The sequence below is a fragment of the Anolis carolinensis genome, unplaced genomic scaffold, assembly GCF_035594765.1.
Source record: "Anolis carolinensis isolate JA03-04 unplaced genomic scaffold, rAnoCar3.1.pri scaffold_12, whole genome shotgun sequence".
Lineage (NCBI taxonomy): Eukaryota > Metazoa > Chordata > Lepidosauria > Squamata > Dactyloidae > Anolis > Anolis carolinensis.
In genome coordinates this window covers 23466338-23490277 of record NW_026943823.1, presented here as the reverse complement: position 1 = coordinate 23490277, position 23940 = coordinate 23466338, and the positions used below count along the sequence as shown (strand labels likewise).

The 23940-nt window shown below is 42.4% G+C and overlaps 1 protein-coding gene across 4 annotated transcripts in view; it reads right to left on the bottom strand.

The window, feature by feature from the left end:
* Positions 1-11939: 11939 nt before the first annotated feature.
* The window catches only part of slitrk4 (SLIT and NTRK like family member 4), a 14867-nt gene continuing 2866 nt past the window's right edge, over positions 11940-23940 (bottom strand). For 2 of the 4 annotated variants that reach the window (XM_062963776.1, XM_062963774.1), the window contains exon 2: positions 11940-15786. In XM_062963776.1, coding sequence (XP_062819846.1) covers positions 13228-15735 — 2508 coding nt within the window. In that variant the 5' untranslated portion in view covers positions 15736-15786 and the 3' untranslated portion in view covers positions 11940-13227. Of the gene's footprint in view, positions 15787-15914; positions 17314-22306; positions 22857-23940 lie in introns of those variants that run through there. The other 2 variants (XM_062963775.1, XM_003230592.4) reach the window with 2 other exon arrangements.

The following is a 23940-nucleotide window of genomic DNA, read 5'->3' as shown; positions in this document are numbered from 1 at the left end:
GGCAGTGTGGACTCAGATAACCCAGTTCAGAGCAAATATTGCGGATTATCTGCCCTGATATTCTGGGTTACCGTATATACTCGAGTATAAACTGGGTTTTTCAGCCCTTTTTAGGACTGAAAAAGCCCCCTCGGCTTATACTCGGGTGAGGGTCCTGATTGACTTATATTCGCATCAGCTTATACTCAAGTATATATGGTACATTTATTATTTTTCTCTATTATTAATTGATATCATTATATTTATTATTCTACACTATAATTATCATTACATTTGTTATTTTACTCTATTGTTATTGTTACTACAGTAGAGTCTCACTTATCCAACATAAACGGGCTGGCGGAAAGTTGAATAAGCGAATATATTGGATAATAAGGAGGGATTAAGGAAAAGCCTATTAAACATCAAATTATGTTATGATTTTGCAAATTACGCACCAAAACATCATGTTATACAACAAATTTGACAGAAAAAGTAGTTCAATACGCAGTAATGCTATGTAGTAATTACTGTATTTACGAATTTAGCACCAAAATATCACGATATATTGAAAACTTTGACTACAAAACATTGACTACTAAAAGGCGGATTGTGTTGGATAATCCAGAACGCTGGATAAGCGAATGTTGGATAAGTGAGACTCTACTGTATTGCATTTATTTTACTCTATTTTATTATTATTGACACATTTATTATTTCACTCTGATGTTATTATTGTTATTATTACATTTATTATTCTACTGTATTTATTATTTTTCTTACATTTATTATTTTACTCTTTATTATTGACACATGTCTTATTTCACTCTGATATTATTATTGTTATTACATTTATTATTCTACTGTATTTATTATTATTCTTACATTTATTATTTTACTCTATTTTTATTATTGATACATTTATTATTTCACTCTGATATTATTATTGTTATTATTACATTTATTATTCTACTTTATTTTTACTATTGATACATTTATTATTTCACTCTGATATTATTATTGTTATTATTACATTTATTATTTTACTGTATTTATTATTATTCTTACATTTATTATTTTACTCTATTATTATTAAAAGGATACATAAGCACATTTACATTGAAGAAGGTGAAAATAATGATTTAATCAGAGTTGGACAGTCTTATCTAAAATTAGAGCTTGATGTAGATATTCAAAAACATTTATTTTACTCTATTTTTTATTATTATTAATACATTTATTATTTCACTCTGATCTTATTATTATTGCATTTATTATTTTCCTCTATTATTTATTATTATTATTATTATTATTATTACATGTATTATTTTACTCTATTATTATTAAAAGGATACATAAGCACATTGACATTGAAGAAGATGAGAATAATGATTTGATCAGAGTTGGACAGTCTTATCTTAAATTTGAGCTTTATGTAAATATTCAAAAACATTTAACCTACTGATGCCTCAATTCATGTAATTTTATTGGTATCTATTTTTATTTCTGAAATTTCCCACCCTCGGCTTATACTTGAGTCAATGATTTCCCAGTTTTTTTGTGGTAAAATTAGATACCTCAGCTTATATTCGGGTCAGCTTATACTCGAGTATATATGGTAATTCATTTTTAATTAATTATGACACCAATCCCACTTGTAAGACCCAACAAGGGTCGGTCCATTCAATTTTTTGCTCAATGGTGAGAGGATTCAGTTGCATATGTAAAAGGATCTTGCATAATCCACGCTTTGGTTGTGTTTTCCTTGGATCGGACTCTTTGGGGATTTATTTTGCAAGGAAGGATCTGTCTCCTCTTTTGCTCTATAAATAGGCACAGCCTAGGCACCGGTTTATCTTTTCATCTCCAGCTTTGAAAACCTCAAAGCACTAACTTGTTCCATCCTTTGCCCAAAGAAAGGAATGGCTGTGCATCAACACCAGCTGTATCACATACCTTCATTCTCAATGTCCCGATGAGATTTTATTAAAAATAATGTTCTGAAAGAACAATTGGTCCTGATGCATTGCATTGCAATGCAAAGCAAGTCCTCTTCTAGAATCACAACTGCCTCACTTTGCTGGCCAGCAACATTCCCATAAATCAGGGGTCCCCAAACTTTTTAAACAGGGGGCCGGTTCACAATCCTTCGGACCGTTGGAGAGCCGGACTATAGTTGGCCACCGAGCAATAATAATAATAATAATAATAATAATAATAATAATAATAATAATAATAATAATAATAATAATAATAATAATAATAATATTAGTTCTGGAACACAACACACCAGACATCACAGTTGTGGAAAAGAAAAAGGTTTGGATCATTGATGTTGCCATCCCAGGTGACAGTCGCATTGATGAAAAACAACAGGAAAAACTCAACTGCTATCAGGACCTCAAGACTGAACTGCAAAGACTCTGGCAGAAACCAGTGCAGGTGGTCCCGGTGGTGACGGGCACACTGGGTGCTGTGCCAAAAGATCTCAGCCGGCATTTGGAAACAATAGACATTGACAAAATCACAATCTGCCAACTGCAAAAGGCCACCCGACTGGGATCTGCACACATCATCAGAAAATACATCACACAGTCCTAGACAAAATCCAGCATGTCTATCTTGTTTGCTGTGCCATACAACGTTGTTGTGTTGATAATAATAATAATAATAATAAATCCAGCATATCTATCTTGTTTGCTGTGCCATACAACGTTGTTGTGTTGATAATAATAATAATAATAATAATAATAATAATAATAATAATAATAATAATAAATCCAGCATGTCTATCTTGTTTGCTGTGCCATACAACGTTGTTGTGTTGATAATAATAATAATAATAATAAATCCAGCATATCTATCTTGTTTGCTGTGCCATACAACGTTGTTGTGTTGATAATAATAATAATAATAATAAATCCAGCATATCTATCTTGTTTGCTGTGCCATACAACGTTGTTGTGTTGATAATAATAATAATAATAAATCCAGCATATCTATCTTGTTTGCTGTGTCATACAATAAAATAACAACAACAACAACAACAACAACAACAACAACAACAACAACAACAATAAAAGAGGGTTGGAAGAGACCCTTTTGGCCATTGAGTCCAATCCCCTTCTGCCTTTGTGCACCGAAAGCACAAGCAAAGTACCCCTGACAGATGGCCACCCAGCCTCAATGTTGATAATAATAATAATAATAATAATAATAATAATAATAATAATAATAATAATAATAATAGGGTTGGAAGAGACCCCTTGGGCCATTAAGTCCAACCCCCTTTTGCCTTTGTGCACCAAAAGCACAAGCAAAGTACTTCTGACAGATGGCCACCCAGCCTCAATGTTTATAATAATAATAAAGAGGGTTGGAAGAGACCCTTTGGGCCATTGAGTCCAATCCCCTTCTGCCTTTGTGCATCAAAAGCACTAGCAAAACACCCCTGACAGATGGTCACCCAACCTCAATGTTAATAATAATAATAATAATAATAATAATAATAATAATAATAATAATAATGTAATTTTGTGATATGAAATCCAGCATATCTATCTTGTTTGCTGTGTCATAAAATATAATAATAATAATAATAATAATAATAATAATAATAATAATAATAATAATAATAATAATGGTTGTAAGAGAAGAAGAGACCCCTTGGGTCATTTAGTCTAACCCCCTTCTGCCCTTGTGCCATGGGGGCCGGATAAATGGCTTCGATGGGCCGCATCCGGCCCCCGGGCCTTAGTTTGGGGACCCCTGCCATAAATCAAAAGGCTCTGGGCTTCATCTATACAGAGCCAATAAAGTCTATGTTCTCGGGAAGGACTTTGCAACAGGATGTCTCCCTCTCTCCCTCCTCAATCTCATTGGATTCAAATATTCTGCTTTTGGCTCTGCTGTCACCCTGATTTAGAGCAATGCAGTCCTGACTCATGTTTAAATGCCCTTTCAATGGGGAGGCTACGAAAAAACGAACAGTGCATGTGTTGCCATGTACTTAAAAAAGTGGCCATACTATTGACATGGTTGGTTCTTTTCTTCAAAATACGTCTTATTGATTTCCTGGTCTGACTTGGGATTGCACCTGGGACACAGTTTGCATGAATGCCAAGGGGCAAATGGCACAATTTTCATGGATTTTGCCACCAGAGATGGCAAGGGACAGCTCGGTCTGGATGAATGTTTCCCTACATGAACGCAAGAAGAGAGGATAATAGGCTTGTGCATTTCGAGTGAATCGCTATCCATTTCTGCTTGCCAAATACAGTAGAGTCTCACTTATCCAAGCTAAATGGGCCGACAGAACCTTGGATCGAATATCTTGGATAATAAGAAGGGATTAAGGAAAAGCCTATTAAACATCAAATTAGGTTATGATTTTACAAATTCAGCACCAAAACATCATTTTGACAGAAAAAGTAGTTCAATATGCAGTATTGTTATGTTGTAATTACTGGATTTACGAATTTAGCACCAAAATATCATGACATATTGAAAACATTGACTACAAAAATGCCTTGAATAATCCAGAACCTTGGATAAGCGAGTCTTGGATAAGTGAGACTCTACTGTACTGGTAAAAGGTAAAGGTTTCCCCTGACATCAAATTTAGTTGTGTCGGACGCTAAGGGTTGGTGCTCATCTCCATTTCTAAGCCGAAGAACCAACGTTGTTCATAGACACCTCCAAGGTCATGTGGCTACCATGATTGCATGGAGCGCTATTACCTTCTCGCAGAAGCGGTACCTATTGATCTACTCACATTTGCATGTTTTTGAACTGCTAGGTCGGCAGAAGATGGAGCTAACAACAGGAGCTCACCCCTCTCCCCGGATTTGAACTGCCGACCTTTTGGTCAGCAAGTTCAGCAGCTCAGCAGTTTAACCTGCTGCACCACCAGGGGCTCCACTGGATACTGGAAGCTCCCCATATTTGCTTTACAGAGTCTACCGAAAATGAGCGTGCAGCTGAATGGGAATTTTTCTTCCGCATCTGGAAAAAAAAACCGATACTTTTTGGCCCATTGGTGGCCAAAATCAATAACACCAGCATCAATGGTTATCACCCTTAGGACTCAATGACAAACCCAGTTTTCAGCCTCGAAATGCGCCAATTGTAAATGTATGAATGTTCAATGTATTTAATTTTGAGTTGTTTGGTATTATTTTTATATGTGTGTTTTATTGTAAGCTGCCCTGAGTCCCCTATGGGTGAGAAGGGCGAGATATAAGTACTGCAATAAATAAATAAATAAAATGGGGAACTTAAGAGGCTCCCCTGTGCATTGGGAGCTTTTTTTTTCTTCCCTTCAAGCAGAGCCATAGCCAGAGAGAGGGGTGGGTGGGTTAAGGGTTAACCCCCCCCCCCAAATGTGTCAGGTTAAAATAAAAAGCCTGGTGTAGTAATGAAATTGAACTAGTTAACCAATTCATGAGTAAACCAGCTTTTTTTTAACCTGACACATTTGGGGGGGGGGGTGGACCCTTAACCCCCACTCCCACCCCAGGCTATGGCCATGCATTCAAGGGAGCCTGGGTGTCAGCAACGGGGTTAAGAAAGCGCTCTATCTATCTATCTAGCCCAGGGGTCCCCAAACTTTTTAAACAGGGGGCCAGTTCACGATCCTTTGGACCGTTGGAGGGCCGGACTATAGTTGGCCACTGAGCAATAATAATAAAAAAGAGGGTTGGAAGAGACCCCTTGAGCCATTGAGTCCAATCCCCTTCTGCCTTTGCGCACCAAAAGCACAAGCAAAGCACCCCTGACAGATGGCCACCCAGCCTCAATGTTGCTAATAATAATAATAATAATAATAATAATAATAATAATAATAATAATAATAAAGAGGGTTGGAAGAGACCCCTTGGGCCATTGAGTCCAATCCCCTTCTGCCTTTGTGCACCGAAAGCACAAGCAAAGCACCCCTGGCAGATGGCCACCCAGCCTCAATGTTGCTAATAATAATAATAATAATAATAATAATAATAATAATAATAATAATAATAATAAAGAGGGTTGGAAGAGACCCCTTGGGCCATTGAGTCCAATCCCCTTCTGCCTTTGTGCACCGAAAGCACAAGCAAAGCACCCCTGGCAGATGGCCACCCAGCCTCAATGTTGCTAATAATAATAATAATAATAATAATAATAATAATAATAATAATAATAAAGAGGGTTGGAAGAGACCCCTTGGGCCATTGAGTCCAATCCCCTTCTGCCTTTGTGCACCGAAAGCACAAGCAAAGCACCCCTGGCAGATGGCCACCCAGCCTCAATGTTGCTAATAATAATAATAATAATAATAATAATAATAATAATAATAATAATAATAATAATAATAAAGAGGGTTGGAAGAGACCCCTTGGGCCATTGAGTCCAATCCCCTTCTGCCTTTGTGCACCGAAAGCACAAGCAAAGCACCCCTGGCAGATGGCCACCCAGCCTCAATGTTGCTAATAATAATAATAATAATAATAATAATAATAATAATAATAATAATAATAATAATAATAAAGAGGGTTGGAAGAGACCCCTTGGGCCATTGAGTCCAATCCCCTTCTGCCTTTGTGCACCGAAAGCACAAGCAAAGCACCCCTGGCAGATGGCCACCCAGCCTCAATGTTGCTAATAATAATAATAATAATAATAATAATAATAATAATAATAATAATAATAAAGAGGGTTGGAAGAGACCCCTTGAGCCATTGAGTCCAATCCCCTTCTGCCTTTGCGCACCGAAAGCACAAGCAAAGCACCCCTGGCAGATGGCCACCCAGCCTCAATGTTGCTAATAATAATAATAATAATAATAATAATAATAATAATAATAATAATAATAATAATAAAGAGGGTTGGAAGAGACCCCTTGGGCCATTGAGTCCAATCCCCTTCTGCCTTTGTGCACCGAAAGCACAAGCAAAGCACCCCTGGCAGATGGCCACCCAGCCTCAATGTTGCTAATAATAATAATAATAATAATAATAATAATAATAATAATAATAATAATAATAATGGTTGTAAGAGAAGAAGAGACCCCTTGGGTCACTTAGCCCAACCCCCTTCTGCCCTTGTGCCATGGGGGCCGGATAAACAGCTTCGATGGGCCGCATCCGGCCCCCGGGCCTTAGTTTGGGGACCCCTGCACTAAACAAACAGTAAAATAAACTTATTTTATATAAGTTGTTCTTTCTCCCACAGATATATAAACCTCACTTGCCTAGTTTCCAACAGACTTCACAACCTCTGAGGATGCCTGCCACAGATGTGGGTGAAACGTCAGGAGAGAATGTTGCTTCTGGAACATGGCCAGCCTGGACCTTCCAGAGATATATAAACCCCACTTGCCTAGTTTCCAACAGACCTCACAACCTCTGAGGATGCCTGCCACAGATGTGGGCGAAACATCAGGAGAGAATGTTGCTTCTGGAACATGGTCAGCCTGGACCTTCCAGAGATATATAAACCCCACTTGCCTAGTTTCCAACAGACCTCACAACCTCTGAGGATGCCTGCCACAGATGTGGGCGAAACATCAGGAGAGAATGTTGCTTCTGGAACATGGTCAGCCTGGACCTTCCAGAGATATATAAACCCCACTTGCCTAGTTTCCAACAGACCTCACAACCTCTGAGGATGCCTGCCACAGATGTGGGCGAAACATCAGGAGAGAATGTTGCTTCTGGAACATGGTCAGCCTGGACCTTCCAGAGATATATAAACCCCACTTGCCTAGTTTCCAACAGACCTCACAACCTCTGAGGATGCCTGCCACAGATGTGGGCGAAACATCAGGAGAGAATGTTGCTTCTGGAACATGGTCAGCCTGGACCTTCCAGAGATATATAAACCCCACTTGCCTAGTTTCCAACAGACCTCACAACCTCTGAGGATGCCTGCCACAGATGTGGGCGAAACATCAGGAGAGAATGTTGCTTCTGGAACATGGTCAGCCTGGACCTTCCAGAGATATATAAACCCCACTTGCCTAGTTTCCAACAGACCTCACAACCTCTGGGGATGCCTGTCACAGATGTGGGCGAAACATCAGGAGAGAATGTTGCTTCTGGAACATGGTCAGCCTGGACCTTCCAGAGATATATAAACCCCACTTGCCTAGTTTCCAACAGACCTCACAACCTCTGAGGATGCCTGTCACAGATGTGGGCGAAACATCAGGAGAGAATGTTGCTTCTGGAACATGGTCAGCCTGGACCTTCCAGAGATATATAAACCCCACTTGCCTAGTTTCCAACAGACCTCACAACCTCTGAGGATGCCTGTCACAGATGTGGGCGAAACATCAGGAGAGAATGTTGCTTCTGGAACATGGTCAGCCTGGACCTTCCAGAGATATATAAACCCCACTTGCCTAGTTTCCAACAGACCTCACAACCTCTGAGGATGCCTGCCACAGATGTGGGCGAAACATCAGGAGAGAATGTTGCTTCTGGAACATGGTCAGCCTGGACCTTCCAGAGATATATAAACCCCACTTGCCTAGTTTCCAACAGACCTCACAACCTCTGAGGATGCCTGCCACAGATGTGGGCGAAACATCAGGAGAGAATGTTGCTTCTGGAACATGGTCAGCCTGGACCTTCCAGAGATATATAAACCCCACTTGCCTAGTTTCCAACAGACCTCACAACCTCTAAGGATGCCTGCCACAGATGTGGGCAAAACATCAGGAGAGAATGTTGCTTCTGGAACATGGTCAGCCTGGACCTTCCACAGATATATAAACCCCACTTGCCTAGTTTCCAACAGACCTCACAACCTCTAAGGATGCCTGCCACAGATGTGGGCAAAACATCAGGAGAGAATGTTGCTTCTGGAACATGGTCAGCCTGGACCTTCCACAGATATATAAACCCCACTTGCCTAGTTTTCAACAGACCTCACAACCTCTGAGGATGCCTGCCACAGATGTGGGTGAAACGTCAGGAGAGAATGCTGCTTCTGGAACATGGTCAGCCTGGACCTTCCACAGATATATAAACCCCACTTGCCTAGTTTCCAACAGACCTCACAACCTCTGGGGATGCCTGCCACAGATGTGGGTGAAACATCAGGAGAAAATGCTTCTGGAACATGGCCAGACAGCCTGGAAAACACACAACAACCCTGAAGGCAAAAGACTTTGTAAAACTGCAATGCTCATAATTCCGTATAATTGAGCCGTGGCTGTTAAAGCGTTGTCAAACTGCATTAATCCTACAGTGAAGATGCGCTGCTGCATCTACAGCGAAAGGCAAGATTTCATCCTCTCCTCTCCAACTCAGATCATACTTCTGAAAATTGCACCAATAGAGGGGAAAGTGGAAGGAGGACACAGAAACCCGGACACATTAAAAGCCTAAAACCAGCAAAACTGTATTGTTCTCAAATAAAAGCATGGAAAAGAACCCAGATCATCCCACCAAGAAATCTCACCCTAAATCCAAAGCAGGAATGCTGAAAACAAAGTAAAAAAAATGCTAGTAACCACGTTACTCCACAAAGTTCAACAAAAATTGTATAAAAAGACACAAGAAATGAAAGGGTGTCAATGTGGCTGAGCCGCCCAAAATCCAAGTGTTCTGACATGTCATGGCCAACGTTGCCCTTGTTACTCAAACCGGAAGGCCTGCTTAGTAGGCATGTCCGATCGATGAAAAAAATATTTCAGTTCTCGTTTCTAAAGTAGGGGGTGCTGGTGCTTCAATATAGAAAGTATTTCCGATTTTTTCACCCAAAAATTTCAGATATTTCCGAAAATTTGTAATGATTCTAAATGTTTCTAAAATGGTGGACGCGCATGCACAGTCGCCAAAAAAAGGAACTCGAGGGGGGAGGACGGGACTTTTACAGGGCTTTCCCGCCCTCATTTCTTGAGCTATCCTCATCAAATTTGCAATGCCTTTGCAAGTTGTGCAAAGATACTTTGAAAACTAGAAATTCCCTTAAAAATTTGGGGGGGGGGGGAATTAACGAAACATTAAGAGACAATTAGAGAATGGGCCAACAATGGTTCGAATGACATTGCTGGTTGCGCTGTGAGACAACGTCTCAGAATGCGTATCAAAAAGCGAGAACAATCCGAAATAATTCCGATATATGATTCAAAACGATTTTTTGGACATGTCTACTGCTTAGACTCCAAATTCATATATGGCAAATGGAGAAACTGCTTGAAAAAGTTACTTTTTTTGGACCAGAATCCTCCACATTTTTGCAAAAGTGCTCACCACTACATGCCCTGTTTCGACTCACAATGCCATCACACTTTTCATACAACATTAACACAGAATCATGGAGTTGGAAAAGACCTTGTGGGACATCCAGTACAACCCCATTATGCCAAAAAGCAGGAAAATTGCATTCAAAGCACCCCTGACAGATAGCCAACCTCTGTTTCAAAGCCTCCACCACATCCTGGGGCAGAGAGTTCCACTGCTGAACAGGTCTATCTCATAGTGAGGAAGTTCTTCCTAATGTTGAAGTGGAATCTCCTTTCTTTCCTGTAGTTTGAAGCCATTGTTCCATTACATCCTAGTCTCCAGGGCAGCAGAAAACAAGCTTGCGCTCTCCTCCCTATCTATATATATAAATGAGTGATGGCATCACGGTGACCCACAAAACAACAAAACTACAGGCCCCCCAACCTCGAAATTTGACAACACAACCCATCATCCACGCCACTAGGTTGATACAACAAAAAGAAAAGAAAAATAAAGTCCTAATTAGAGAGAGAGAGGAATAATTGCTTTTATCCAATTGCTGCCAGTTAGAAGGCTAATCTCCTCCAACTTGGTCCCCTAGCAACCCAATAAAAATAATTAAAAACACTAAAATATAATTTAAAACACTAAAAAAATTAATACAATAAAATACTATAATAACAGAAAATAACTAAAAATAGTACAAGAAAATAATAAAATATAATAAATAAAAAGATAAATTACAATAAAATTAATTAAAAATACAAATAACGTCAAATAAAAATTACACAACAATTTTTAACCAATACCACCCCCACTTTGCCACAGCAACGCGTGGCCGGGCACAGCTAGTCTATATATATAAATGAGTGATGGCAGCACGGTGACCCATAAAACAACAAAACTACAGGCCCCCCAACCTCGAAATTTGACAACACAACCCATCATCCACGCCACTAGGTTGATACAACAAAAAGAAAAGAAAAATGAAGTCCTAATTAGAGAGAGAGCAATAATTGTTTTTATCCAATTGCTGCCAGTTTAGAGGGCTAATCTCTCCCCACTTGGTCTCCTAGCAACCAACTCAGCCAAGGGACAGCCAGGGTTCACTTAGGGGACAGGCAGATTTAGGCCTCACTTAGGCTTCTTCCACAGATTATCTAATTTGCACTAGATTATATGGCAAACATTTACCCTTGACCTTAACTACCACCAATTCCTCAATACTTTATTTCTCATACCACCAGACTTCGCCACAGCAACGCGTGGCCAGGCACAGCTAGTGACTATTTATACATGGTCCTCATCATGTCTCCTCTCAACCTTCTCTTCTGCAGGCCAAACATGCTCAGTTCTTTAAGCCGCTCCTCACAGGGCTTGTTCTCCAGATCCTTGATCCTTTGAGTTGCCCTCCTCTGGAAACATTCCAACTTAAGACTCAACATCTCCCTTCAATTGTGGTGCCCAAAACTGGACTCCGTGTGATTCCACGTGTGGTTTGACCAAGGCAGAATAGAATATAGTGTTAGCATGACGTCCCTGGATCTAGATAGGCCAAAATTCCCAACTGAATAGACGTCTATAACAATGGCCAAACCAAAACGTATTCGATGAAATAAACCACAAAGTCCCAAGGTTTCAGAAAGCCCGAACAACAACCCAAAACACAATAGACACCAAAGCTACAAAGCCAAAAAACCCAGTCATGTATCCATCCCAAAATAATCCCGCCTGCTAGCTTCACAATAGTACAGAACATAATTTTATTATCATCATCATTATTATTCTTAGACCTGATCACATTGACTCTTGGATAAATCTATACATTTCGTCAACAGTTTCTGTTTGGTATATTGTTCCTTCGCCTTCTTCTGTTGTTTTTGTTTTGCTTTTTTAAATTATACTGAATGATTAATGCACCTCTGTGACCAGGAAAACAAATCAGGCATATTTAAATACATATTGAGGAGTACATAATTTTTCCCCCTATTTAGTATACAAAGTATTTCATAAATATGAATTATATTACAAAAATAATTTCTGAAACGCTCACACAGCAAGCAAATTCTTTTTTTTCCTTAAAATCTGAGACAACCTTTGGGGGGTTGAGAGAAGGTTCACGTCACTGAGAATGGGTTTAACAGGGGTAAAGAAGCCATAAAGTAGTCTTACAGTGAAATATATATATATATTTTCTTTTCTTTTCTCATCACGTTGAATGCTGCCATTTTAAAAAAATGTATTTGCTTCTCGTCATCGTCGTGGGTTGGTTAGCTGATTGGTTCCATTGTAATGCCGATTCATGGTATGCGTCAATACGGTCGAATTGATTCCTAGGGATGCAAATGCATGGCATTTTTTTTTCTCTCAAAACAAAAGAATTTCTGCACAATTTAACATTTTATAAATCCAGCGGGTTTCAAGATGCAGGCCATTAAAGGTAATCGGATTTTACACGTACTATCGGATGTTCTTTCTTTTTGCATGCTTTTTTTTTGTTTTGATTTTTGTAAAAACATGGTTTTGGGTAAGCTCTAAAACAGTGCTGCTTACAACACTACACACCATGGGGATTGACTCGCTCCAGTTCGACCACCACATGTAATCCAAAAGCCGATGGATGACCATTTGAGACACACAAGCACTCGCGGATCAGTTTCTTTCGGAACTCTTTTGCTCCCCACCCACCCCCCAAAAATTTCGCCTTGTGCCTTGGCTCGAACAAATCACAAGGAGAGTAAAGTTTTGCCAATAAGGTACAAAACATATATGCCTCTTGAGGTTAAATTCAGTGAGATATGTGTATATAAAGCAACACTTTTTGGCCATAGTCTCGCAGGATCCCCACAGGATTTCCACTGGGCAAAAGTTTTGGTGAAACGGCACCTATTTTGAACCGGAGTTGTATCTATCACAAACCCTCGGTTCCCCTGCCTCTAGGCCCACGGGTAGGATATCATATTTGGAACGGAAAAGTCAACAAAAGGCACTTGCATCATTAAATAAATGTCCTCTGTAGGAAATAAGATTGCATGACCTAGATCTTATTCAAAGCCGTTTGTTCCTCAAGAACTTGTAAGTAGTCCGGCGTGCCCTGAAGTTTAGCTTTCAATTCAAAATACTCACTCTTTCTTTGTTCGACTACGATTTTACTATGGTTCCCCCCTATTAAAGATTTCTTGTTTTTCCTGTCTTGCTGTTTCTCTGGGTAGCGAATCTCAAAGCCGCTGACCCCTATACTGTTGTATTCCTTTTTGCTTTCCAGAAAATTCTGGATGAAGACGTTCGAATCCCGCCCTGGGAACAACTCGTCCAGTTCGTCGATGGTGCTCAGTCTTTTCCTGGGATCCATGTGCAATAAATCTTTGTCCTTGTCGCTGTTGTTCCTCAGGATGACTTTCTGCCCCGGCGGCTCGGAAAAGGTGAAGCCCGTCTCCATTTCCTTCAAGCCGCACGAGTGGCTTTTGCTCATGTGCTCGATGGTTTGCGGGATGAAGGCCTCGGCACCCAGAGTGTCCTTTTTGCTCGACATGTGGTCGTGTTTCCGGAGCTGCAGCTGCATCGAACTGCACTCCGGGTTCCCCAGCCCTTCGTGCTTCACGGAGGGTTTCTTGTTGCGGCGGAGAACAAAGACCAGAAGGCAGAACGCGACAAAGACGGTTAAAATCAGCACCACTAAAATGCTTAGGATGAGGATAGACAAGGGAACCGGGCCTCCCGGAGGGCTCCGGATGGGACCCAAAGGCGTTGTGAATGTAACCACGGGCGCAGGGCTGGTAAAAAAAGCCGACTTCAAGAGCTTGGGGCACAAGATCTCGTTCTTGAGAGACTTGAGTTCGATGTTTGCAAACTGCACCGGCGTCTCGCACTTGACCTCCTTCACCACGATGCCATCATTGAGTTTCTCCAGCCAGAGCTTCAGAGCCACCAAGTCACACGTGCAGTCCCAAGGGTTGCCTTCCAGGTCGATCTGGGTCAGGGATTTGAGGTGGTCGAGGACGCCGCTCACCGGCAGGTACATGAAGTGGTTGTTCTTGAGGTTCAGCCGAGCCAAGGGAGCCCCGGCGAAAATGTAGGCCGGCAGACTCCTCAGCAAGTTGTTGTTCAGGTAAAGCAGCTGCAAGTTGGGCATCAGGTCAAAGGTGCCCGCCAAAATCTCCTTGATGACATTGTATTCCAAATACAGGTACTGGAGGTTGTGCAGGCCGGCAAACATCTCCGGACTCAGCCGCTCGATCTGATTGCCGTTCAGGTACAACCTCCGCAAATTTGTGAGGTTGCGGAAAACCTCCCCTTTGACGGCCACGATCCGGTTGCTGCCCAGATGGAGTAAATCCAGCCCTTCAAACTCGGCAAAGTCCGAAGTGTCGACATCCTTGATGTAATTGCCGTTCACGTGCAGCTTCTTGGCGTTGAGCGGCTTGGGGACCAGCTCGGCCAGGGACTGGATGTTCCTTTCCTGACAATTGACGCTTAATCCCAAATCCGACGGGTGCGTCTTGCAGACACAGGGGTGCGGGCAAGGGGTCAGCGGGGGCACTCGGGTCTGGAAGGACACGATTTGGCTGAGGTTGCGGTTCGAGAGAGATTTCCCCGCCACGATGCCCGAGATCTTGGACGGGTTGGTGGTTTTGGGAGGTTTGGTGACCAATCGGTGGACGGAGGTCTGCGTGGTGTGTCCGTTGGGGGTGCTGTATCCCGGCTCCAGCTGCGACGGGGGCAGGATGCGGACGTCAAAGTCACTGCCCGTCCCCATGGAGCACAGCTCTTGCTTGTTGGTCTCCTTCAAAAGCCTCCCGTACAGGTCGCTGGGCGTTTCGCAGATGGCCTCTCCGATGTAGATGTTGTAGGGCATGTTCTCCAGCCAGGCCTTCAACGGCAAGAGGTCACACGTGCAGTTCCACGGGTTGTCCTCCAGCTGCAGCTCCACGATGCGCCCAATGTGCTCCAGGACCCCGATATAGGGCAGCTTCTGGATCCGGTTCCCACGTATATCCAGGTGGGTCAGAGACGCAAACCGGAAAATATTATCCGGAAGGAAGGCGATGAGATTGTCATTCAGGATGAGGACCTTCAGCTTGTGGAGCTTATTGAAGGCTCCCCGTTCGATATACTTGATTAAATTGTAGTCGGCCTGGAGATACTCCAAGTTCTCGATGCCGAGGAAAGTGTCAGCTCGGAGGACCTTTAATTCATTGTTGTTCAAGTGCAACTGTTTCAATGCGCTGAGGCCCAGGAAAGCTCCTCCTTCAATGTTCTGCAATTTGTTGTTTCCCAGCTGCAGGGAGACAGCGTGAGTAAAGTTCAGGAATGTATTTGGATACAGGATGATGAGGAGGTTATTCTGGAAATTGAGGTGATAGAACGTCGACCACGGAGGCTTCAGCTGATTCGGTCTGTAGACGGCAACCTTTTCACAGTTGACATAAAGTACATTTTCCACCGAGACACAGGAGCAAACATTGCAAATTTCCACGGATGCGTCAGTCTCTGGATCGGAAGAGGACGCTGGGCTGGACAACACCAGAAAGACCCACAGAAGCATCTTTTTTTGGAACAGCAGCCAAACCTAACGGTCTTGAACAAAGACAGCGATCTGGAAGAGAAAGGAGGGGACAAGTTATTGCAATCTTCCCAGAATTAAAAATAATATATTCAAGTGAAAGTGCTGCAGGAAGAACAACGGCACACGGATAAATATTGCCGCAATTCCAATGGATGTACCTTGCGCCTGTTTTCAGTCTCTCCTTCTCTCCGTCCCTATCCTCGGCCTCTTCCTTTCTTTTGTGTCCACACAATACAGATTTCACACCATTCACACCGAAACCCCCTCAACGGCATTCCCGGCGCAATACATCCAAATGCAGAACGGTTCGCAGAAAGCGTTTTGTGCAAACGCGACACGCAAGCACACGGGAGGAAAGAGGAGGGTGGAAGTGGGGCGGCACAACCTTGTGCAAAACGCAAAGACACAAACGGAGAGCGAGGACCGGGGACGCGGGGAGGAAAACTGGTCACCCACTCTTACACAACGCTCATTGCAAATGCATGCTTGGACCCTTTCAGTGTCAGCAAATGATGCCAACCGGTTATCATTCTTTTATATTTTCACACTCTCTTTAGAAAATACTAATAAGGTACGGAAGAAGCCATTAGCACCCACACAGATCACTGAAAAGCATGGTGTGGATTTTTCGTCCCCAAAGGACTCCCCGATTGATAACGCAGAACAAAGTCATCCTTCGGTGGACTGACATCACCCAGCAACTTTTTAAACATGCATCTATATATATAAAAGGGTAATGGAATCACGGCACCGGACAAAACAACTAAACTAAACGCCCCACAACCTCGAAAATTGACAGCACAACCTCTCATCCATGCCTCTACGTTCATACAACAAAAAGAAAAGAAAAATAAAGTCTTTGCCACAGCAACGCGTGGCCGGGCACAGCTAGTAACCTTATATAATTTAACCCAGACCTCTGCATTGCAAGGAACCCCACACATGCACCATCCAAAGTCATTTTTAAGACCCCATCTTCTTCCATTCCTTTCTAAAATACTTTGAACAGGAATGCATGTTTGCAAAAAAGAGGTGCAAAAAAAGAAAGAATCCTGGGGAACAATAGAAGGTGAAGCAGAGAGGTGGAGGGAAAGTGGCACGAAGAGGAACAGAGGATGGAAAAGGAGAAAACGAACTGCAGGAAAGGAAGGACAAGGAGAATTTGAATGAGCTGTTTTGGGAGGAAAGGGCTGCAGAAGGGAGAAAGAGGGGGGAAAAGGAAGGAAGGAAGGAAGGAAGGAAGGAAGGAAGGAAGGAAGGAAGGAAGGAAGGAAGGACGGAAGGAAGAAAGGACCCAGAGGAAGAAAAGAACACCGAATAAAAGTGTGGTCGAAGCCTTTCATGGCTAAAATCATTGGGTGGCGGTGAGCTTCCCGGGCTGTATGGCCGAATCCCAGAAGCACTCTCTCCTGACATTTCACCCACATCTATGGCAGGCCTTTCATGGCCATAATCATTGGGTTGCTGTGAGCTTCCCGGGCTGTATGGCCGAATCCCAGAAGCACTCTCTCCTGACATTTCGCCCACATCTATGGCAGGCCTTTCATGGCCATAATCATTGGGTTGCTGTGAGCTTCCTGGGCTGTATGGCCAAATTCCAGAAGCATTCTCTCCTGACATTTCGCCCACATCTATGGCAGGCCTTTCATGGACATAATCATTGGGTTGCTGTGAGCTTCCCGGGCTGTATGGCCCAATCCCAGAAGCACTCTCTCCTGACATTTCGCCCACATCTATGGCAGGCCTTTCATGGCCATAATCATTGGGTTGCTGTGAGCTTCCCGGGCTGTATGGCCGAATCCCAGAAGCACTCTCTCCTGACATTTCGCCCATATCTATGGCAGGTTGGGAGGTATATTAGGAAAACTAAGCAAGGAAGGTTTATATATCTATGGAATGATGTCCAGGGTGGGAGAAAGAAAGAACTCTTGTCTGTTTGAGGCAAGTATAAATGTTGTAACTGACCATCTTGATTAGCATTGAATAGCCTTGTAGCTTCCTGCCTGGGGGAAATTGTGTTGTCGAAGGCTTTCATGGCCGGGATCACAGGGTTGTTGTATGTTTTCCGGGCTGTCTGGCCCATGTTCCAGAAGCATTCTCTCCTGACGTTTCACCCACATCTATGGCAGGCATCCTCAGAGGTTGTGAGGTATGGAGAAACTAAGCAAGGAAGGTTTATATATATCTGTGGAAAGTCCAGGGTGAGAGAAGAACTCTTTGTCAGTTGGAGGCCAGTGTGGATCTGATAATGAATCCCCTTGATTAGCATTAAATGGCCTTCCAAGCTTCACATCCTGGCCTGGGGAAATCCTTTGTTCAGAGTCGTTAGCTGCCCCTGGTTGATTCAGAAAACATACAACAACCCTGGGGGAAATCCTTTGCTGGAAGGTGTTAACTGGCCCTGATTGTTTCCTGCCTGGAATTCCTCTCTTTTCAGTGTGTTTTTTTTATTTATTTACTGTCCTGATTTTAGAAATTTTTGATACTGGGAGCCAGATTTTGTTAATTTTCATGATTTCCTCCTTTCCTGTTGAATTGTCCACATGCTTGTGGATTTCAATGGCTCCCTTCCTGTCAGACTACACAGAGGACATGCAGCCTGGAAAACTCACAGCAACCCGGCAACACAATTGAAGGGAGATGTTGCCTCTAAGCTGGAATGTGTCCAGAAGAGGGCGACTCAAAGGATCAAGGGTCTGGAGAATAAGCTCTATGAGGAGCGGCTTAAAGAACTAGATATGTTTAGCCTGCAGAAGAGAAGGCGGAGAGGAGACATGATGAGGGCCATGGATCAAGATGGGAGAGGAAATCATAGGGAGAAGCGAGCAAGCTTGTTTTTTGCTGCCCTGGAGACTAGGATGTAAAACAATGGCTTCAAACGAGAGGAAAGAAGATTCCACCTGAACATGAAGAAGAATTTCCTCACTGTGAGAGCTGTTCAGCAGTGGAACTCTCTGCCTCAAAGTGTGGTGAAGGCTCCTTCTTTGGAGGCTTTGAAACAGAGGCTGGATGGCCATCTTCCGGGGGTGCTTTGAATGTGGTTTTCCTGCTTCTTGGCAGAAAGGGGTTGGACTGGATGGCCCACAAAGGAGATGGAGAAGAAGGAAGGAAGGAAGGAAGGAGAAGGAGGAAGAAGAGAGAAAAAGAGGAAGGAATAAGGATGTAGGAAGAAGGAGAAGAAAAGAGAACCAAGAAAGAAGAAAGGAGGAGGAGGAAGAAAAGAAGGAGAAGAAGGAGAAGGAGAAGGAGAAGGAGAAGAAGGAGAAGGAGGAAGAAGAGAGAAAAAGAGGAAGGAATAAGGATGTAGGAAGAAGGAGAAGAAAAGAGAACCAAGAAAGAAGGAGGAGGAGGAAGAAAAGAAGGAGAAGAAGGAGAAGAAGGAGAAGGAGAAGGAGAAGGAGAAGGAGAAGGAGAAGAAGAAGGAGAAGGAGAAGGAGAAGAAGAAGAAGAAGAAGAAGAAGAAGAAGAAGAAGAAGAAGAAGAAGGAGAAGAAGGAGGAGAAGGAGGAGAAGGAGGAGAAGGGAGTCAGGAATGGAATGGGACAGGGCCTCTCTCCTGGGCTCACAGAAGACTTGGAAGGTGCTTAAAATAGCTTTCTAAGATCAACAGAGATACTCGCAGGAACACTTCAGCAAGCAAGAGTCCAAAAGTGGCAGGCTAAAACACGGAACCGCAATCCATGGCTGATACTAAATGAGAAACTCCCTCCTGGGCAGACAGAAGACTGGGCGACTTGGAAGGTGCTTAAAATAGCTTTCTAAGATCTACAGAGATACTCGCAGGAACACTTCAGCAAGCAAGAGTCCAAAAGTGGCAGGCTAAAACACGGAACCGCAATCCATGGCTGATACTAAATGAGAAACTCCCTCCTGGGCAGACAGAAGACTGGGCGACTTGGAAGGTGCTTAAAATAGCTTTCTAAGATCTACAGAGATACTCGCAGGAACACTTCAGCAAGCAAGAGTCCAAAAGTGGCAGGCTAAAACACGGAACCGCAATCCATGGCTGATACTAAATGAGAAACTCCCTCCTGGGCAGACAGAAGACTGGGCGAGGTGGAAGGTGCTGAACTTGGAAGGTGCTGGCACCATGAGATGCAGAGCCAACCTTAAGAAGTGTGGCCACAAAGTGGAGTCCACGACACGCGAGTGTGGAGAAGAGCCAACCACAGACCACGGACTACAGTGCAATGGAGGACCTTCTTACAGGGACACCAAGTGGACAGTGGACAGTGGTCAAAGGACATTTAGTATAATGCGGTGGTGCAATGGGTCAAACCCTTGTGCCGGCAGGACTGCTGACCTGAAGGTTGGGTTGCTGACTTGAACGTTGCCGGTTCGAATCCGGTGAGAGCGCGGATGAGCTCCCTCTGTCAGCTCCAGCTCCCCATGCATGCAATGACATGAAGGAAGCCTCCCACAAGGATGGTAAAACATCAAAAGGGTTGTTGTATGTTTTCCGGGCTGTCTGGCCATGTTCCAGAAGCATTCTCTCCTGACATTTCACCCACATCTATGGCAGCCATCCTCAGAGGTTGTGAGGTATATACCTCTGAGGATGCCTGCCATAGCTGTGGGCGAAACGTCAGGAGAACATGGCCATACAGCCCAGAAAACACACAACAACCCTGTAACTCCAAAGGTTAGCAGGACTTGGTGCTTCACACTTCACAACCTCTGAGGATGCCTGCCATAGATGTGGGCGAAACGTCAGGAGAGAATACTTCTGGAACATGGCCAGACAGCCCGGAAAACACACAACAACCCTGTGATCCTGGCCATGAAAGCCTTCGACAAAACATCCCCTGGGCAACGTCCTTGCAGATGGCCAATTCTCTCACACCAGAAGCGACTTGCAGTTTCTCAAATCACTCTTGACATACACAAAAAAACTCTGTAGCTTTTCTATCATGATAACTGTATTCTCAATTCAATCATGACACGATAAATAGGACATGAGAGAAGCCTCCCACAAGGATGGTAAAACATTCCCTAGGCAACGTCCTTGCAGACAGCCAATTGTCTCGCACCAAGTCACTCCTGACATATATATAAAAAACTTTGTGGCTTTTCTATCATGATAACTGTATTCTCAATTCGTTCCTGACACGAGAGAAGTCTCCCACAAGGATGGTAAAACATTCCCTAGGCAACGTCCTTGCAGACAGCCAATTGTCTCGCACCAAGTCACTCCTGACATATATATATAAAAAACTTTGTGGCATTTCTATCACGATAACTGTATTCTCAATTCATTCCTGACACAATAAATAGAACATGAGAGAAGCCTCCCACAAGGACGGTAAAACATGAAAATATCCCTGGGCAACGTCCTTGCAGACAGCCAATTGCCTCACACCAAGTCACTATGGGAAAACATCCTCTGGGCAACGTCCTTGCAGACAGCCAATTGCCTCACACCAAGTCACTATGGGAAAACATCCTCTGGGCAACGTCCTTGCAGACAGCCAATTGCCTCACACCAAGTCACTATGGTAAAACATCCTCTGGGCAACGTCCTTGCAGACAGCCAATTGCCTCACACCAAGTCACTATGGTAAAACATCCTCTGGGCAACGTCCTTGCAGACAGCCAATTGCCTCACACCAAGTCACTATGGGAAAACATCCTCTGGGCAACGTCCTTGCAGACAGCCAATTGCCTCACACCAAGTCACTATGGTAAAACATCCTCTGGGCAACGTCCTTGCAGACAGCCAATTGCCTCACACCAAGTCACTATGGGAAAACATCCTCTGGGCAACGTCCTTGCAGACAGCCAATTGCCTCACACCAAGTCACTATGGTAAAACATCCTCTGGGCAACGTCCTTGCAGACAGCCAATTGCCTCACACCAAGTCACTATGGTAAAACATCCTCTGGGCAACGTCCTTGCAGACAGCCAATTGTCTTGCACCAAGTCACTCCTGACATTTAGAAAAAAACTTTGTGGCTTTTCTATCATGATAACTGTATTCTCAATTCATTCCTGACATGATAAATAAGGTTGTTTTTTTTTAAAGAAATAGACAAGAGAGTTAACCAATAGCTGGAGAATTTGGGGAGAAAGGATGCTGAGAGCTGGTTCGGGATGGCAGACCCTCCCTCTTCTCTTCTTTGCCCCCCAATTCTTAAAAACACCCCCGTCTTTCTTTGCCTTGATTCTCTCTACTTCCATCTCTTTCTCTGGGAGGAAAAAAAAAATAAAGCAGGGTGAGATCCATCCATCCAGCACTGCAATGCTTTGCCGCAGCCTCGCTGCCTTTCCGGAGGCTCCGGCTCCCGAAAAAGGGGGGCCGTTTTGGTTTGGGGGGTGGGCACAAAGGGGAGAAGAAGGCAAGGGTTTGGAGGACGGGGGTGTCCTTTGTTCCCCCAATTCCGGGCAGGATTGAGAGAGCCTGGGATGAATGCAAGAAGGAGGCAAAGATGCTGGAAAGATGCTCAAGAGTCTTTGCAAAATGGACCTCCCGTATGAAGATGATGGCATCTCTGGGTGCCGAGTGAGTGAGAGAGCGAGTGAGAGAGTGAGTGAGAGAGTGAGTGAGTCTTACCTTTCCCAGCCAAGTCCAAAGGGATCTCTCTTTCTTTCCCTGTGTGTATCCCCTGCAGTTGTTGCAGGGTTGTGTCTCCTGACGTGATGCGAAGTTGTGTGTCTCTCTCTCTCCCCGCTTTCCCAATCTGGCTAAGAAAATGCCACACTTGCTTCGCCTTTGCGCCACAAAAAAAGCCGGCCAGGGAGACCCACAAGGATGGACGGACACACACATACACACACTAGACACACACACACACACACACACACACAGAGATATCCGAGCTGCAGCTGGTACCAACACATACACATACACACACGCCAATGCCATGCGACTCTTTGTGTCTCTTTCTCTCTTATGCTGAGATCCCACCGGATTGGGAGCTATGCATACATTAAAGGCACATACATGTGTGTATTCTTTGTGTACATTTGTGTGTGTGTCTTTCTCTCACACACACACTGAGATCTGGCAAGATTTGGGGAGAGAGACACAGAGGAGAGTGTGTATGGATATGGGAAAATCCATCCAGGTTTGGGGAGATATAATAATAACATAATAATATAAGGTGTTATTAGGTTTGGGGAGATATAATAATAATAATAATAATAATAATAATAATAATAATAATAATAATAATAATAATATAAGGTGTTATTAGGTTTGGGGAGATATAATATAATAATAATAATAATATGAGGGGTTATTAGGTTTGGGGAGATATAATAATAATAATAATAATAACAATAATATAAGGTGTTATTAGGTTAATAATAATAATAATAATAATAATAATATAAGGTGTTATTAGGTTTGGGGAGATATAATAATAATATAATAATAATAATAATAATAATAATAATATAAGGTGTTATTAGGTTTGGGGAGATATAATAATAATAATAATAATAATAATATAAGGTGTTATTAGGTTTGGGGAGATATAATAATAATATTATAATATGAGGGGTTATTAGGTTTGGGGAGATATAATAATAATAATAATAATAATAATAATAATAATAATAATAATAATATAAGGTGTTATTAGGTTTGGGGAGATATAATATAATAATAATAATAATATAAGGTGTTATTAGGTTTGGGGAGATATAATATAATAATAATAATAATAATAATGTGTTATTAGGTTTGGAGAGATATAATAATAATAATAATAATAATATACATCACACAGTCCTAGACACTTGGGAAGTGTTCGACTTGTGATTTTGTGATACAAAATCCAGCATGTCTATCTTGTTTGCTGTGTCATAGTAAAATAATAATAATAATAATAATAATAATAATATATTATTATTATTAGGTTTGGTGAGATATAATAATAATAAGGTGTTATTATTAGTTTTGGGGAGATAAAATATTAAAATAATAATAATAATAATAATAATAATAATAATGTGTTACTATTAGGTTTGGGGATTAATAATAATATAATAATATAAGGTATTATTAGGTTTGGGGAGATATAATAATAATAATAATAATAATATAAGGTGAATTTATTAGGTTTGGGGAGATATAATAATAATAATATAAGGTGCTATTATTAGGTTTGGGGAGATATAATATTATAATAATATAAGGTGTTATTATTAGGTTTGGGGAGATATAGTATAATAATACAATAT